This window comes from Amblyraja radiata, chromosome 5 (genome assembly GCF_010909765.2).
Source record: "Amblyraja radiata isolate CabotCenter1 chromosome 5, sAmbRad1.1.pri, whole genome shotgun sequence".
Classification (NCBI taxonomy): Eukaryota; Metazoa; Chordata; class Chondrichthyes; order Rajiformes; family Rajidae; genus Amblyraja; species Amblyraja radiata.
In genome coordinates, this window is record NC_045960.1 from 32,905,161 (window position 1) to 32,921,093 (window position 15,933).

General features: G+C 43.8%; 1 protein-coding gene across 1 annotated transcript in view; it reads right to left on the reverse strand.

The window, feature by feature from the left end:
- map3k5 (mitogen-activated protein kinase kinase kinase 5) overlaps positions 1-15,933 on the reverse strand; it is a 156,474-nt gene that overhangs the window by 126,043 nt on the left and 14,498 nt on the right. Inside the window, exon 2 of the mRNA XM_033020971.1 lies at positions 1,825-1,964. Within this exon, the coding sequence (XP_032876862.1) occupies positions 1,825-1,964 (140 nt within the window). The remainder of the gene's footprint in view (positions 1-1,824; positions 1,965-15,933) is intronic.

Sequence of the window (15,933 nt, forward strand, 5' to 3'; positions counted from 1 at the left end):
ATGGTTTTCAAACATTTTCCTTATATTTTTCCTCACCTTTTCTGGCTTCGTAAAAATGTTTGCCTCAAGACTATTATTTTACATGGCTAAGTTAGTGCTATTTTCAATACAATTACCTATTGAAAACGAGCAGATGCACTGCCACATTCCTCTCATACTACTTGCAGGACTTTACAGACAAGTTCAGCGACTGCATTGTAAAAATCACATAACTCCTTAATGGTACTTTCTAAAAGCAGTTACATTTTACAACAGGGCCCTGAGTCCAATGGTATCTGATTAACTAATTCAACACAACAAGGTGAATCAATCTGAAGAAGGATTTCGACACAAAACGTCTCCTATTCCGTTTCTCCAGATACTGCCTGACCCGCTGAGTTATTCCAGCATTTTGTGCCTATCTTCTGTGTAAACCAGCATCTGCAGTTCCTTTCTACACAAGGTAAATTTGGCACCTTATTGTTAAATATCATAGTATCATTGCTTAATGGTAACCGTTTTATAAGGATCTATTAAATGTTATTTAATAGGGTATAATAGTGACCCAAGCAATCCAACTCATTATTTTTGTTAATACAGGTGCACAACCTTTTATCCGGAGTTCCGGAAACCGAAAAACTCCGAAAACCGGACATTTTTTCCAGGATGTCGTCTGCACACCAAAGCTCGCGTTTGGCGCCAAACTTGACCCGAAACGACCCACGGTCAACCCAGGTCTGTACTACTGTAGCGGCTGCCTCCTCCCCGGAGACCGGGGAGACACTTAAACATCTGTAAATCATTGCTTAAATGTTAGTCAGTTAGTTTGGAGGGCTATTATGTGAAGGGGGGGGGGGGGGGGTGAAGGGGGAAACTTTAATTCTTAGTCCCCTACCTGGTCGGAGAGGCGGGGAGCGGGCAATGCCTTACCGGGTCGCCGTGCAGTAAGCTCCGGAGGCTGTGGCCGCCGACTCCCAGCTGCGGCTGCGGGCGTCCGGCCGCGGGCGGCACCGGTTGTAGCTCCGACCCCGGCAACTCTACCCCTGGCTGCGTGGAGCTCCAAACCGGACGCCCGCAGCCCCAGCTCCGCGATGTTGTGTGTCGGCGGCCACAGCGCTCCGGAGCTTACCGCACGGCGACCCGGTATGGCATTGCCCGCTCCCCGCTGGTATCCCAGCGCTGCGACGCCGCGGACTCCCAACATCGCGGAGCTGGGGCTACGGGCGTCCGGTCGCGGGCGGCGCTGGATTTGGAGCGCCGCGCAGCCAGGGGTAGAGTTGCCGGGGTCGGAGCTCCAACCGGCGCCGCCCGCGGCCGGACGCCCGCAGCCCCCAGCTCCGCGATGTTGGGAGTCGGCGGCCACAGCGCTCCGGAGCTTACTGCTCGGCGACCCGGTAAGGCATTGCCCGCTCCCCGCCTCTCCGACCAGGTAGGGGACTAAGAATTAAAGTTCCCCCACCACATAAAATCCCTCCAAACTAACTGACTAACATTTAAGCAATGATTTACAATGATTCCCCGGTCTCCGGGGAGGAGGCAGCCGCTCCAGACTTTTCAAGCCGCCTGCGCTACCTACCTAATCTACGCTAAAAATCTTCCATTCGGAAATCCGAAAAATTCCGAAATCCGAGAAGTGTCTGGTCCCAAGGCTTTCGGATAAAAGGTTGTGCACCTGTACTAGAATGTTTAACTAGTCATTCAGCTCAATTTGAATGTTGCCACTATTTTAATATATAAACAAAGCCTAACACATATTTATTAAGCACGCTAGAGAATCCAATTTTGTACTTTATTATCTACAACAAAATGCACTGGAAGATATGAGTGAGTTCCAAGTAGCTTTACCTGCAGGGACTGAAGTGTGTCTGAATTTGTATCACGATATAAAATTATATTATTTGCCATGCTGAAACTCTCCCTCACTCCAAGATGGTAAAACAGGGAAGGTTGGCGGAAAGCATCATTCATCTCCACCACTGCGATATCTGCAAGCAACAAATGACAAATTCAATAATGTCCCGATTAACAGTTTAAAAATTAATTCACCGACTAGGAAAAGATGCATAACCTTGGCAGAGTTCCAGCTCTACTATATGCATAGTTCATTTAGAACCCATGGGAAGAATTATTCTGCGCCACTGGAAGGATTTTGAAGACAATGGGAGCTCTAAATGTCACCGTCATAGACAGTAGAAAATTAATCTTGCTCTGATTTTTCTTCCATCCAGTTGCCTGAGAGAGCCTCTTTCTGTATTAGCATGAAAGATTGCTTTGATTTCACACATTCTTGTTTTTATTCTACTCAGAGATGAATCAGCACAGCTGCATGTAATGGAGCTTTGGCAGTTACGAGCTCTCACCAGCCTTCATCGAACAAGTAGTTATGTATGGGGGAAGAAAATACTCAATCGCACAGAACACAGAGCAGATTCGGGGCTTCAAATACTGGACATTTGATTATTTGGTCGAATGCGATAAAGACCCATCATTCTCATCATTATTCAATAAAAATCACCATCATTCCCAGATGCAATTTTAAAGAGTGCTGCAAGCAAATATTCCAACTAGATACACATAAAGTGAGACATTTTTTGGCCGCATTGCGTAACCAGAGGCAACAGTCAAACAAGTTTTTAAAAAAGTTCTATCGCACGCATAGAGTCATAGGGTCTTACAGCATCCGATCTACTCTAGTCCCACCTGCCTGCATTTGGTCCATATCCCTCCAAACCTGTCCTATCGATGTACTTGTCTACATGTTTCTTATACATTGCGATAGTCCCAGCTTCAACGACCTCCTCTGGCAGCGCGTTCCATACACCCACCACCCTTCGCGTGAAAAAGTTACCCCGCATGTTCCTATTAAATCTCCCCCCCCTCACATTACACCTATTTAACATAGGATATTATACCCTAACGATCGTATGATATACCTGACAATGTCAAGCAAAGAGATTGAACAGCAGAAAACAGCTCTTATTACTTGGAGCATAAACAATCTAGGTTAATGCAACCCAAATCAACTTTAGAGCTGCATTCTATTGAGATTATTTAATGAAAGAGTACTGCACAATATTAGAGGCAGTGAAGGATTTCCGATTAATACCACTAGATTAGTTCCTAAAGAAATCCAAAGTAGGAACTCACCCGACATCAATATTTATTATTGTTACTCAAAGAATTCTCTCACGGCACCCAGCGCCTGTCCCATGGACATGTCATCAGCTTTCTAAACTTTTCCAGTCAACATTTTTCACCATTTAAAACGGAAGGTCTGGGAACATATTCTGCTGTTACTTCATGTGTAGGAAGGAACTGCAGATGCTGGTTTCAACCGAAGATAGACACAAAATGCTGAAGTAACTCAGTGGGACAAGCAGCATCTCTGGAGAGAAAGAAAGGGTGACATTTCGGGACGGGTCGAGACCTTTCTTCAGACTGTCTGAAGAAGGGTCTTGACCCGAAATGTCACCCATTCCTTGTCGCCAGAGATGGTGCGAGTCCCGCTGAGTTACTCCAGCATTTTGTGTTTATCTGCTGTTACTTCAAACCTGATTTGGAGATGATTAAATGCTAAGCAAGTTTTTAATTCAAATTCCTGTTAGGCATGTGCATTTGGATGTTGCATAAGTCAGGCACTTGTGCTGAAGATAGAGGCTCCTCACAAATCTGCCCCAGGATCATCATTTTGAAAGTTCACACATAGAATCTAGACTCATTCAGCACAGGATACTGGCACTTGGTCTTAACTTTCTACGCATTAATCATTCAAGTACTGATCTTGATATTTCTTGCTGGGGACATCTTTGAGCAGTTATGGAATATGGGGAGCTACTTAATTAAATTAAATTTTGTTAATTCAAATGAGAACCAGTCATAAAAACAAATCTGTTCATAATGTAACTTCCACTGATCATCAAAACCAGTAATTGAATGTGGGAGGACATTATGATTCTGTACTATGTAACTATGCAGTGAACAGCAATATCAATGTTCACGTTAATCATCCTCACTGAGCCTCTCATGATGAGATCAGGCACTGGTAATGGAGGAGGCTCAGGACAGAAAGACATACATGGGGATGGGAAGAGGAGTTAAAATGATTAGCAAACAGGAGATCCCGTACGCCTTGGCAGGGCCGAGCGCAGGTGTTCGACGAAGCGGTCGCCAAGTTTAAGCTTGGTCTTGCTTCTAATGGGAAGAGAAGTTAAAATGGTTGGAAACCGGGAGATCCAATAGATCCAGGGTGAGGCCACATGCAACCTGGAGGAACTTGGAACATAATCCACTTGGGAATTCTACAATTTTATGTAACTACAAAATCCTCCCCCTCTCCCTTCCTCCTCCCTTCCTCCTCCCAAATCCACCCCTCCTCCCATGTGCCCCACGAGGACTCGCACCATTTTCTCTCCACCCCATCCCATTCTTCTAGCTACTCTTCAATCCTTTTGTCTCATACCTTCTATCGTTTCGTCTCTGGCCTTTGTCTGCTATTTAAATAAAAACCCTCACCTGTATCAACCTATTACCTGCCAGGTGTTGCCTTGCCCTTCCTCTCTTCCAGCTTTCTTCTGCCCCCCCCTCTCCTACAATCAGTCTGAAGAAGCCGACAAAACGTCGCCAGTCCAAGTTCTTCAGAGAAGCTGCCTGACCCGCTGAATTACTCCAGCACTATAAGTCTTCTTTTGTAAACATGCATCTGCAGTTCCTCGTTTCAACATTTCACTGCCAGTATGTGACTGAGGAGGGGTTAAGGATGATGGACGGATGGAGCCAGATGGAAAGTGCACTCAGTTCTGATGTCGGGTCTCAACCTGAAATATCAACTGCTCTTTCCCCCCTTGCAGATGTTGCTTGACCCGCTGAGTTCCTCCAGAGGCATTGCTTTTAATACTTCAGTTTCCAGCATCTGCAGTCTCTTGTGTCCACCACCAACATTTGAATGTTCAATGGAGTTCTGTCAGTGGGATGTGATCCCAATAGAAGAGTGTAAATCTACAAAGTTACCTGCCCACATTCACCATAATTCTTCGCCATAATTACCTAACTCCTCTTAGGTAATTATGGTGAAGAGCGAAACAAAATGCTGGAGTAACTCAGTGGGTCAGGCAGAATCTCTCGAGAAAAAGAATAGGCGATGTCTCGGGTCGAGACCTTTCTTCAAACTGAGTCATGGGAGAGGGAAACTAGAGGTGATTATAGCTATTGGAATGGTGGTTAATCGTTTATTGTTGACTTTTTTGAAAACTATAAAACACGAGTTAAGTATCGGGAAAGAGAAAAATAGATTCACCAGAAGAGCTGCTTGTGTCGAAAAAATCTACCTCAACTATCGACCTCATTAGTGACCCTCGGACTATCTTTGATCAGAGTTTGCTGGCTTTACCTTGCACTGAATGTTATTCCCTTATCATGTACCTGCACACTGTGAACGGATCAATTGTAATCAAGTAGACACAAAAAGCTGGAGTAACTCAGCGGGACAGGCTGTATCTCAGGAGAGAGGAATGGGTGATGTTTCGGGTCGAGACCCTGTCAGGGGAGTGGGCGGGACAGAGATAGAATGTAGTCGGAGACAGTAACACTGGTGGGAGAACTGGGAAGGGGAGGGGGATGGAGAGAGAGGGAAAGCAAGGGCTATTTGAAGTTGGAGGAGTCAATGTTCATACGGCTGGGGTGTAAGCTACCCAAGCAAAATATGAGGAGCTGTTCCTCCAATTTGTGCTGGGCCTCACTCTGCGAATGGAGGAGACCCAGGACAGAAAGGTCAGATTGGGAATGGGGGGGGGGGGGGTTAAAGTGCTGAGCAACCGGGAGATCAGGTAGGTTAAGGTGTTCAACTAAACGATCGCCGAGCCTGCGCTTGGTCTCGTCGATGTAAAGAAGTTGACACCTGGAACAGCGGATACAGTAGATGAGGTTGGAGGAGGTGCAAGTGAACCTCTGCCTCACCTGAAAAGACTGTCAGGGTCCTTGGATGGAGTTGAGGGGGGAGGTAAAGGGACAGGTGTTGCATCTCCTGCGGTAACAGGGGAAAGTACCTGGGGAAGGAAGGGACGAGTTGACCAGGGAGTTGCAGAGGGAACGGTCTCTGCGGAAAGCAGAAAGGGGGGAAGATGGGAAGATGTGGCCAGTAGTGGGATCCTGTTGGAGGATTATATGTTGTAATCATGTATTGTCTTTCTGCTGACTGGTTAGCACACAGCAAAAGCATTCCATTGTACCTCGGTACACATGCCAATAAACAAAACTAATAAAGAACTTTTGCATCTGTCGGCTTCAATCCACAGTCACAGCCACAAGACTTTTCAATATTGTGAGAGTTCTGCTTTCCACCACCCAACTGTCGAGTGCCTGAATGCAAGGTCCTGAATACTGATCCTATCGGTACAGATGCTAGTGATCCAAGATCCTAGATCATCACATCCAGCTGTTCTCAGACAATGAGAAATATCCAATTGGGACAGATTGCATAGATGGAAGTCGAGTTAATATACTTCATGCCATCTCTATGATCTTGTGCTGAAAGGAGAGATACAACATGCTGGAGTTTTTCTTTTTTAAGGGCCAGACATGAAAATAAATGAAATTATACCCGTCTTTTGCCCTTCGTTCAAAGATTTGTATATCCAACTGGCCATGTTCTGTCCTGCCCCTCCACTTTTCAGCTTTTTTTCCTTGCCCATACTTGCCCACACCAGTTAACATATCCCATCTATATGTACTAGTCCCACCTACCTGCGTTTGGCCAATATCCCTCTAAACCCGTCTTATCCATGTACCTGTCTAAATGTTTCTTAAGTGTTGCTATAATACCTATCTCCGCTGGCAGCTCATTCGATGCACTCACCATGCTTTGTGTGAAAAAGGTACCCCTCAGGTTCCTATTGAATCTTTTCCCCTTCACCTTAAACCTATATCCTCTGGTTCTCAATTCCCCTACCCCAGGGTAGAGACTCTACCCGATCTATTCCTCTCATGATTTTATACTCACTCACCTCAATAAGATCAAGCGAGTCCTCTGGCTCCTCCCACATCCCGAAGACATGTGAGTGTGACTGTAAATTGTCCCTATTTTGCAGGGAGTAGTTGAGAAAGTGGGATAACATAGAACTTGTATGAACTGATAATCAATGGTCAGCATAGACTCAATGGATTGAAGGACTTATTTTCATGCGGTATCTTTCAATAATTTTGCCATAAAGAAGGTACCTCTGATGGTTTTACACTCTCTCACAACCACACTGGAATGTCAACCTACACTTCTCTGCTCAGGGTTCACTCCATAACTTCCAGACCCAGAAACAAGGGGCCTGTCAAATTAGACATCACTGTTGTCTTTGTTTCTAACAGTGACAGTGCATGTGGGCTCACCCGCTGGCACTCTCAAACACAAGCTCATGTAATCTTCATGCCCCATGTTGGCCCCAAACCAACAGCGAAGGCAGAATCTTGGTGGATTGTGTGGTTCGAGGACGAAGGCCAGCTCTGCAGTCAGAGGCTCACATTATCACAATATACTCAAGCTCCACTGTTGCCTCTGATTCCTTGACTGTATCTTGACGCCACTGAAGAACAGCAAAGAGCATGATGATAAAATCTCATCCATACTTTATACATGTGAGCATGATGATACTTGTCTGCTGTTTGGCTGTATGCAATTCTAAAGATGCTTGCAATTCAGAAGTTGCAGGTGCATCTATGCTCCAAAGATGTACAGGTTTGTAGGTCGCTTGGGCAGCTTACAGCCCAGTATTATGAATTTGATTTCTCAAACTTCAAATAACCCTGGCATTCCCTCTCTCTCTATCCCTCCCCCACCCCAGATGCACCAGCTTCTCATTTTTACCCAACAAACAGCTAACAATGGCCTGTTTCCTTTATCATCTTTACTTTTTTGCATATCTTTCATACATTGTTCTTTATCTCTTGACATCTTCATCTATATCTCACATTTCCCTTTCCCTAACTAGTCTGAAGAAGGGTCTCGACCCGAAATGTCACCCATTCCTTCTCTCCAGAGATGCTGCCTGTCCCACTGAGTTACTCCAGCATTTTGTGTCCACCTCAGGTTTGTAGGCTAATTGGCTTGGTAAAAAATTGTAAATTGACCCTAGTGCATGTTGGATAGTGTCAGTCTGTGGCGATCGCTGGCCCATGCCGATTCAGTGGTCTGAAGGGCATGTTTCCGTGCTATATCTCTAAACTAAACTTAATAACTTTCTTAGGTTATTTTCCTCTGCATGACTTTCATAGGAAGTTAGATCTGTGTTGGAAAAGAGCCATTTAATCTACAAGACATAACTAACTCATCTTCCTTTGGTGACATTGCATCCCCACTTCACCATAATAGATGGAGGTATGAGTTGCCAACATGGTAAGATTCCCCGACAGGAGGAGAATGGTTTTCTTCCACAATACTAAAGAAAGCTTGTTTTCTGACATCTTTTTCGGCACTATAATCAAAAACAATATATCTACTTTAGTCAGAACAGATTGCTTCAAGCACGAGTAAAAAACAGAAAGTGCTGGAATAACTCAGTGGATCAGGCAGCATCTGTGCAGGACATGGACAGAAAAACGTTTCAGTTTGGGACCATTCTTCTGAGTCAGAAGAAGGGCCCCGACCCAAAACATTGCCAGTCCATGCCCTCCACAGATGTTGCCTGACCCGCTGAGTTAATCTAGCACCTTATTTATTTTTTTGTAAACCAGCATCTGTGGTTCCTTGTGCCGTACCTTTACTTCAAGCGTGGTTGATTCCAAAAATAGAGAATTCTTAACCTGCAGCTTAATGCTCACAATTTACACAGAAGCTGCATTCTGAAAGTTTCCTGTTCCATACTCAAAATGAGACCATATCTTGCCAATGCTCTTCTGAGGCCAAAGTGATTGAAAAGGGTAGTTTTACAGTATTATTCTGATGCACGAGCAGCATTATGCGTACGTTAAACCCAGTCATAAATCCCAACGCTTAAATGTTCATGCACAAAGCCTACACATTGAAGAAAGGACACAAAGTGCTGGACTAACTCATCGGGTCAGGGGTCAGGCAGCATCTCTGGTAAACACAGATAGGAGACGTTTGAGTTTGGGAGCATTCTTCAGACAGATTATGGAGGGGGTGGGCAGGGAGGAAAATAAATCTGGTAAAAACGAGAGACAGGATAAAGCATGGCAGGTAGTAGGTTGTCACAGGCGAGGGGTGTTTGTGACAGGCAGATGGGCAGCTGCGAGACAGATTGATTGATTAAATTGAATTGAATTGAATGCATTTTATTAGTCAAGTATGGATACATACAAGGAATTTGTCTTGGTGCTTTGCTCGCAAGTAACAACACGATATACAGTAGACAATTAAGAATAAAACATTATAATTTAAACATGTGAAAAATGAAATTAAATACCAGAGCAAAAGGAAACTACATACTTTTGGCTGTTGAGTAAAGCTACTGCTCGTGGGAAAATGCTGTTTTTACGTCTGGTTGTGGCGGCTTTGACAGTCCGGAGTCGCCTTCCAGAGGGTAATGCTTCAAAGAGTTTGTGGCCAGGGTAAGATGGGTCAGAGATGATCTTACCCACTCGCTTCATGGCCTTTGCAGTGTACAGTTCATTGATGGGGGGGGGGGAAGGTTGCAGTCAACAACCTTCTCGGTTGATCGAACGATGCGCTGCAGCCTCCGGATGTCATGCTTGGTGGCTGAGCCAAACCAGATGGAGAAGGTAAGGACAGACTACAGTTGCAAATTGTAAAGTCAGAGGAAGGAATGTAGGAGATGGGGCAGGGAAGAAATAAGTACGTCCAGTTGGGGCACAGGAGAGGAGGAGAAAGGGGAGGGGGTTATAGGGGTTACTTAAAAATGCCCGGTTTACTCCAGTACTTTGTACCCTTTTGTGTAAACCAGTATCTGCAGTTCCTTGTTTCTACATTAATTGAAAAGCTGTTCCTCACCACCCAGTACCCAGGGGTATTACTTCATATTTCACTTGGGCAGCTCACACCAGAGCAGTATGAATATTGACTTCTCTAACTTCAAGCAACCCTTGCTTTCCCTCCCTCTCTCTCTCTCTCTCTCTCTCTCTCTATCTCTCCCCCTTCCTAGTTCTGTGACCAGTCTGACTGTCCTAATTAAATTTCATCTCTAAATGTTTTGTTGTCATCTTCTCCCAGCTAATCATGATCTAGTCTTTGAACTTATTTAAACTGATTCCTTGGTATTTTCCTTGAACTTCATTTTCACACCTTACCCTTCCTTATCTCTATGTCTCCCTCTCCCCTGACTCCCAATCACAGAAGAAGGATCTCAAGCCGAAACGTCACCCATTCCTTCTCTCCAGAGAAGTTGCATGTCCCGCTGAGTTACTGCAGCATTTTGTGTCTATCTTCACTGTGCTACACAAGGTCATCCAGCTTGGTGAAGGTGGAAATGTCATAGGACCTCCTCATTAGTCTGCTCTAAATCCTGATCAGGATGACAATCCACAGATCAAAGTTGATCATGATCCACAATGCGCAGTAGGGTGATCGCAGTTATTGTTCTTACTGTCTCTCCCCTCTCAGTCAATGCTGGCTAGCCAGGGACCATTGTCTGCAAAATATTTTCTATTACCTTTAAATAAAACACTGTAGTGCGTGGGTCTCAAAAGGAAGCACGAAGTCCAGTGTTTTGAGAGGCACCTTTTATTATGTTCCTCCCGGTTGTAGGGAAGACCAAACAAGAGAACGATGGCACCCAAACCCCTGCCTTTAAACCCTCTGGCTAAAGGCCGCCTCCGGACTGAACCACTCCCGTGCCGAGGGGTTCGACAGTATGATGGCACGACCCTTGGGAGCCGCCACAACACTATCAGTTGCCAATCCAGAGCCTTTTGACTTTACATTTTTAGATTTTAAAGATAAAGTGTGGAAACAGGCCATTTGGCCCACCGAGTCAGCGTCAACCAGTGATCACCATGTACACCAGCACTATCCTACACACTAGGGACAATTTAGGACCTGTAGGTTAATGGGCTTGTGTGGGAGGAAACCAGAGCACCCAGAGAAAACCCAGGCAGTCACAGGTAGAACATACAAACCATACATTCAGCTCCCGTAGTCAGGATCGAACCCAGGTCTCTGATGCTGTAAGGCAGCAACTCTACCGCTGCACCACTGTGCCGCCATGCCGACTTACTGGCTGCATTATAAAGCACATACCAGCTCTTACCATCTCTGCACTGTGATGTTTCAACTTTAATATTCAATGACAACATTTTGTCCGAAGACTTCCCTATGCTTTATATTCACAACTTTATTCCACACCTCATTTACAAACGACACAACTTGTGCTGGGAACAATCATTGTCAGATTCAACAGAAATAGATCATACGTTTAGTGCAGGTTAAAAAACATTGTACCAGTAACAGTATCGTTGTTATGAGGCTGGCATGTGAGAAACGGATGTGATGCTAGACATGTATGGATGCCACACCCTGGGTGGGGTTAGTCATTGACACCGTGGAGGTTGCTAACCGCTCACCATGCAGCAAGGCAGCAGAAAGATTGCTTAACCCTTCAGATGCAAATAACAAAAAGTAATTACTTTTTAGGAGCTAAGCTGTAAGCAATGGAAATCAAGGGAAGTGGCTGGAAGGAACGAACGGCCTACTCCTGCACCTATTTCTACATTTCTATATTTCTTTGCCACTGAAGGCTGTGGAGGCCAAGTCAGTGGATATTTTTAAGGCCGAGATAAATAGATTATGGATTAGTACGGGTGTCAGAGGTTATGGGGAGAATGCAGGAGAATGGACTAAGATAAAGATTATTGAGCAAGAATACAGATAGAACATGTCAAAGATAGACGCAAAATGCTGGAGTAATTCAGCGGGTCAGGCAGCGTCTCTGGAGAAAAGGAATAGTTGACATTTCGGGCCTTCAGAAAAATTCAAAAGTAGTTAAATAAATACACCTGGAACAGAGGTAAATTAAATGTGATGCCAACAAGTGTAAATGATTGTGGAGGGAGTGAGTGGGACGGGTGACAGTGACCTTCAAATAAATTAACAAATAAATGGATAAAGCTTTTGGATCGCTATGCACAGCAGTTGGAGGATCTTATGATTTTCATTTTCAATCATTGTAGAGAAGCGTGCAATTGTGTTGGGAAGGAACTAACAATGTGATTTATTCCTTGATAACCTTTACTGATTTCAGGGGCCATAGGGTACTGTTGAACCAGGCTCCTTCCATGCATGTGCAAAGTGTATCTATGATGAGGACATCCTCTCAATGTGCAGCCTAACAACAAACACTAAAGTATGCAACAAAATGTATTGGAGGACATCGTGTAGAAAAATGCTGCAGCGCATGCAGCTATATCGAAGGAGGAGCATAATACCTTTCTCATTTCATCTCTGACGTCACAGTTTACAACTTTTCAATCCTGTCTCACATCTTCTGCTTCAATCTCGGGCTTTTGTTCTAAACATCTGCCAATCAAAAAATCCCTCTTGCCTGTGTCGACTGAGAAAGGTCTTGACCCAAAACGTCACCCATTCCTTCTCTCACCGCCTGTCCCACTGAGTTACCCCAGCAGTTTGTGTCTATTTTTGAATAAAACCAGCATCTGCAGTTCCTTCCTCCACTTACTACTTGCCAGGCTTTGTCCTGCCTCTCCTCTCTCCCAGCTTTCTTCCCCCACACCCATACAATCAGTCTGAAGAAAGGTCCCAACCTGAAACGTCACCTATCTATGTTCTCTAGAGACACTGCCTGACCCACTGAAATACTCCACCACCATGTGTCCTGTTGTGTGAACCAGTATCTGAAGTTACTTGTTCTGATCTTTCTCATTTGATAGCTTCTGTTAAAGGGCTGGAATAATTTGGGGTAATATAATTTTAAAAATTTTAAAATAATTCTTGAATTTAGAAACAGATTGTAAATATTCTGAGTTGTAATTATATTTTACTTATAGAAGGAGAGATTGGAACTGGACATAAGGAGAACATTCTGCCCATTCTTTTTGTGCCGGCTCTTTGAAAAACGTGTACATCTGTGGATGGAGTTAACTTGTTATTTCAATGAAGCTTCAGCAGAACTAGAGAAGTGAGAAAACATGGATGTCTTATGGTGGAGGAGAGAACAAAGGAGATGTCCGTGCATTCTGAGCTGTCAGATTAGTAGATAAATGGGAGGTAGACACAAAAAGCTGGAGTAACTCAGCGCGGCAGGCAGCATCTCTGGAGAGAAGTAATGGCTGACATTACGGGTCGAGACCCTTCTTCAGAAGAAGCGGCACCATTCCTTTTTCTCCAGAAATGCTGCCTGTCCCGCTGAGCTGCTCCAGCTTTTTGTGTCCATCTTCGGTTGAAGCCAGCATCTGTAGTTCCTTCCTACACAATAGATGAATGGGGACTGTTAGGTGGTTACAGGGAGTTTCTTGAAATCCAAAACAAAATATGCCGGAACCACAGAGCAAAGTCAGCAGCAAATTGCGGAGAAAGAACAGAAAAAGTTGGCAATAAATATTGAGACTAGACATCTACGTGGTGACAGACACAAGATGAGATGCTTCCCATACTCAAAAGATGCTCTTTTGTTCTTGAACATAATAATAAAAAATTTAAATAAAGAGCAACTATTTTAAATAAAGCAAAATATAATATAAAGAATATTTTATATTAAATAATGTATGAAATATTAAATAAAGAATTTTAAAAAAAATGTTAAAGAACAAAATATTTATTTTAATTAAAGAGTAAAAGACTCTCATTTGTTCTTGAACATAAGAAGAAAAATGTATGTAGAGTTTTGTTTGGAACACAATGTTGGAACATACCGAGGTCAGAGATGACGAGGTCAGATTGGGAGGGAGGACTAAAGCGACAGGTCAAGGTCGTAGAAACATAGAAAATAGATACAGGAGTAGGCCATTTGGCCCTTCAAGCTAGCACCGCCATTCAATATGATCATGGCTGATCATCCAAAATCAGTACCCCCTTCCTGCTTTTTCCCCATATCCTGGATTCCCTTGGCCTTAAGAGCTAAATCTAACTCTCTCTTGAAAACATTAGTTGCGGACTGAATGGAAATGGTCTGCAAAGCAGTCACTTTTAAATCTTTTCCCTCTCATCTTCCTCCCATGTCCTCATTCGCCTGACCAGATGTTAAATGGTCAGCTCGACATAGACTACAAGACCAACACCAAACCCAAACCAATTAGGAGCAGACGAGGGCATTCGATCCAATTTGTGGTTCCAGCTACCAAGACAGATGTATACAGCAATTCGTTCTTCCCCCGCACAATTAAAGCATGGAATAATCTCCACCCTACTATAGTTACCCAACCAGATGCAACTAAATTTAAGGTAGCTCTTTCTTCCCAATAACCATTCTGGCTTAAGTCCTCCCTCCACCACCTCCAGTTTAAATTCCATTTGGAATATTTTGGAGGACTAAGAAACCAAGAAGAACCAAGAGGAAAAACTGTGGCTTTTGACCTATTGACCTCTCCTTACAACTCAAACCTACCAGGTCTGGTATCATCTTTGTAAATCTTTCTTGCATCGTTTCTAGTTTAATTACATTCTTCCTATAGCTGGGAGACCAGAAATGCATGCAGGACTCTGTATACTGTGACCTTATCAATGTATTTTACAGCTGTATAATGACATCCTAACTCCTGCACTCTACCCTGACAGATGAAGCAAGCATTTCAAATACCTTCTCCACCACCCAGTCCATCGGTGTCACCATCTTCATGGAAGCATGTACCTGCAACTCCAGATGGACACAAAAAGCTGGAGTAACACCGTGGGACAGGCAGCATCTCTGGAGAGAAGGAATGGGTGACGTTTTGGGTCGAGACCCTTCTTCACCCATTCCTCTCTCCAGAGATGCTGCCTGTCCCACTGGGTTACTCCAGCTTTTTGTGTCTATCTTCAGTTTAAACCAGCATCTGCAGTTCCTTCTTACACATTAACTGCAACCCCAGGTCTCTTTATTCTACAACACTCCCCAGGGCCATACCATTTACTGCCCTAGTTTGTCCTTCCAAAATATAACATCTTAGATCCCATGTCATCTAACTTTCCAGACCACCCGACCAGGAGGTACCTTGTCAAAGACTTTGCAAAAGTCCACGTAGACAACATCGACCGCATTGGCCTCATTGATCTTCTTTGGCCACTTCAAATAACTCAGTCAAATACTGACTATCCCACATCAGTTCTTTCCAAATGCATGTACTTCCTATCTCCCATAATCCCCGCAAATAAATTACCCACCATTGATGGAAAGCTCACTGTTCTGAAGTTCACCGGTTTTTCCTTGCAGCCTTTTTTACATAGAGGCACAACACTCAGCCATGCTCCAGTATTCTGGTACCTGCCCCATGGCTACTGATGATACAAATATCTTTGTGTTTCCTCAGATACTTTGGGAAGCTAGGGACGAAATTGCAGAGCCACTGGCAAACACTTGATCATGTCTAGAGTATTTATTTCACTTAATAGGTTTTAAGACTCTTTTTACCCTTTCTTAAATATTCAGCTCCAACACTGCCAGGCATGACTTAATTTTTAATTCTTATTTTTATGTATCCTTAATTGTTGTTCAATTTCATAAATGCCAAATAACTTTACATTAGCATTGCTAATTGGTTGAAATTAATGTTCTGCCCACAGTACAGCTCTCAGCAGTCATCGTACGTTCTCTTCCCACTCACGAATGATTACATTGAAAATGCTAATGGTGCATATAAACCTAAGCACATTCTCATTTCACCCAAGTAGACATTTTTGCAGTATCACAGTTTTAATAATGTAAGGATTGATTTAAAAACCACATTTTTCTACTCATGGCCAAGTAGTAAATGAAAACATAATGGGACATTATGACTGCAATATTTGGGTAACTGGCATGTCTGGCTATTAACTTACATTCTAGTCACAGTGCAGTTTTACTGTTG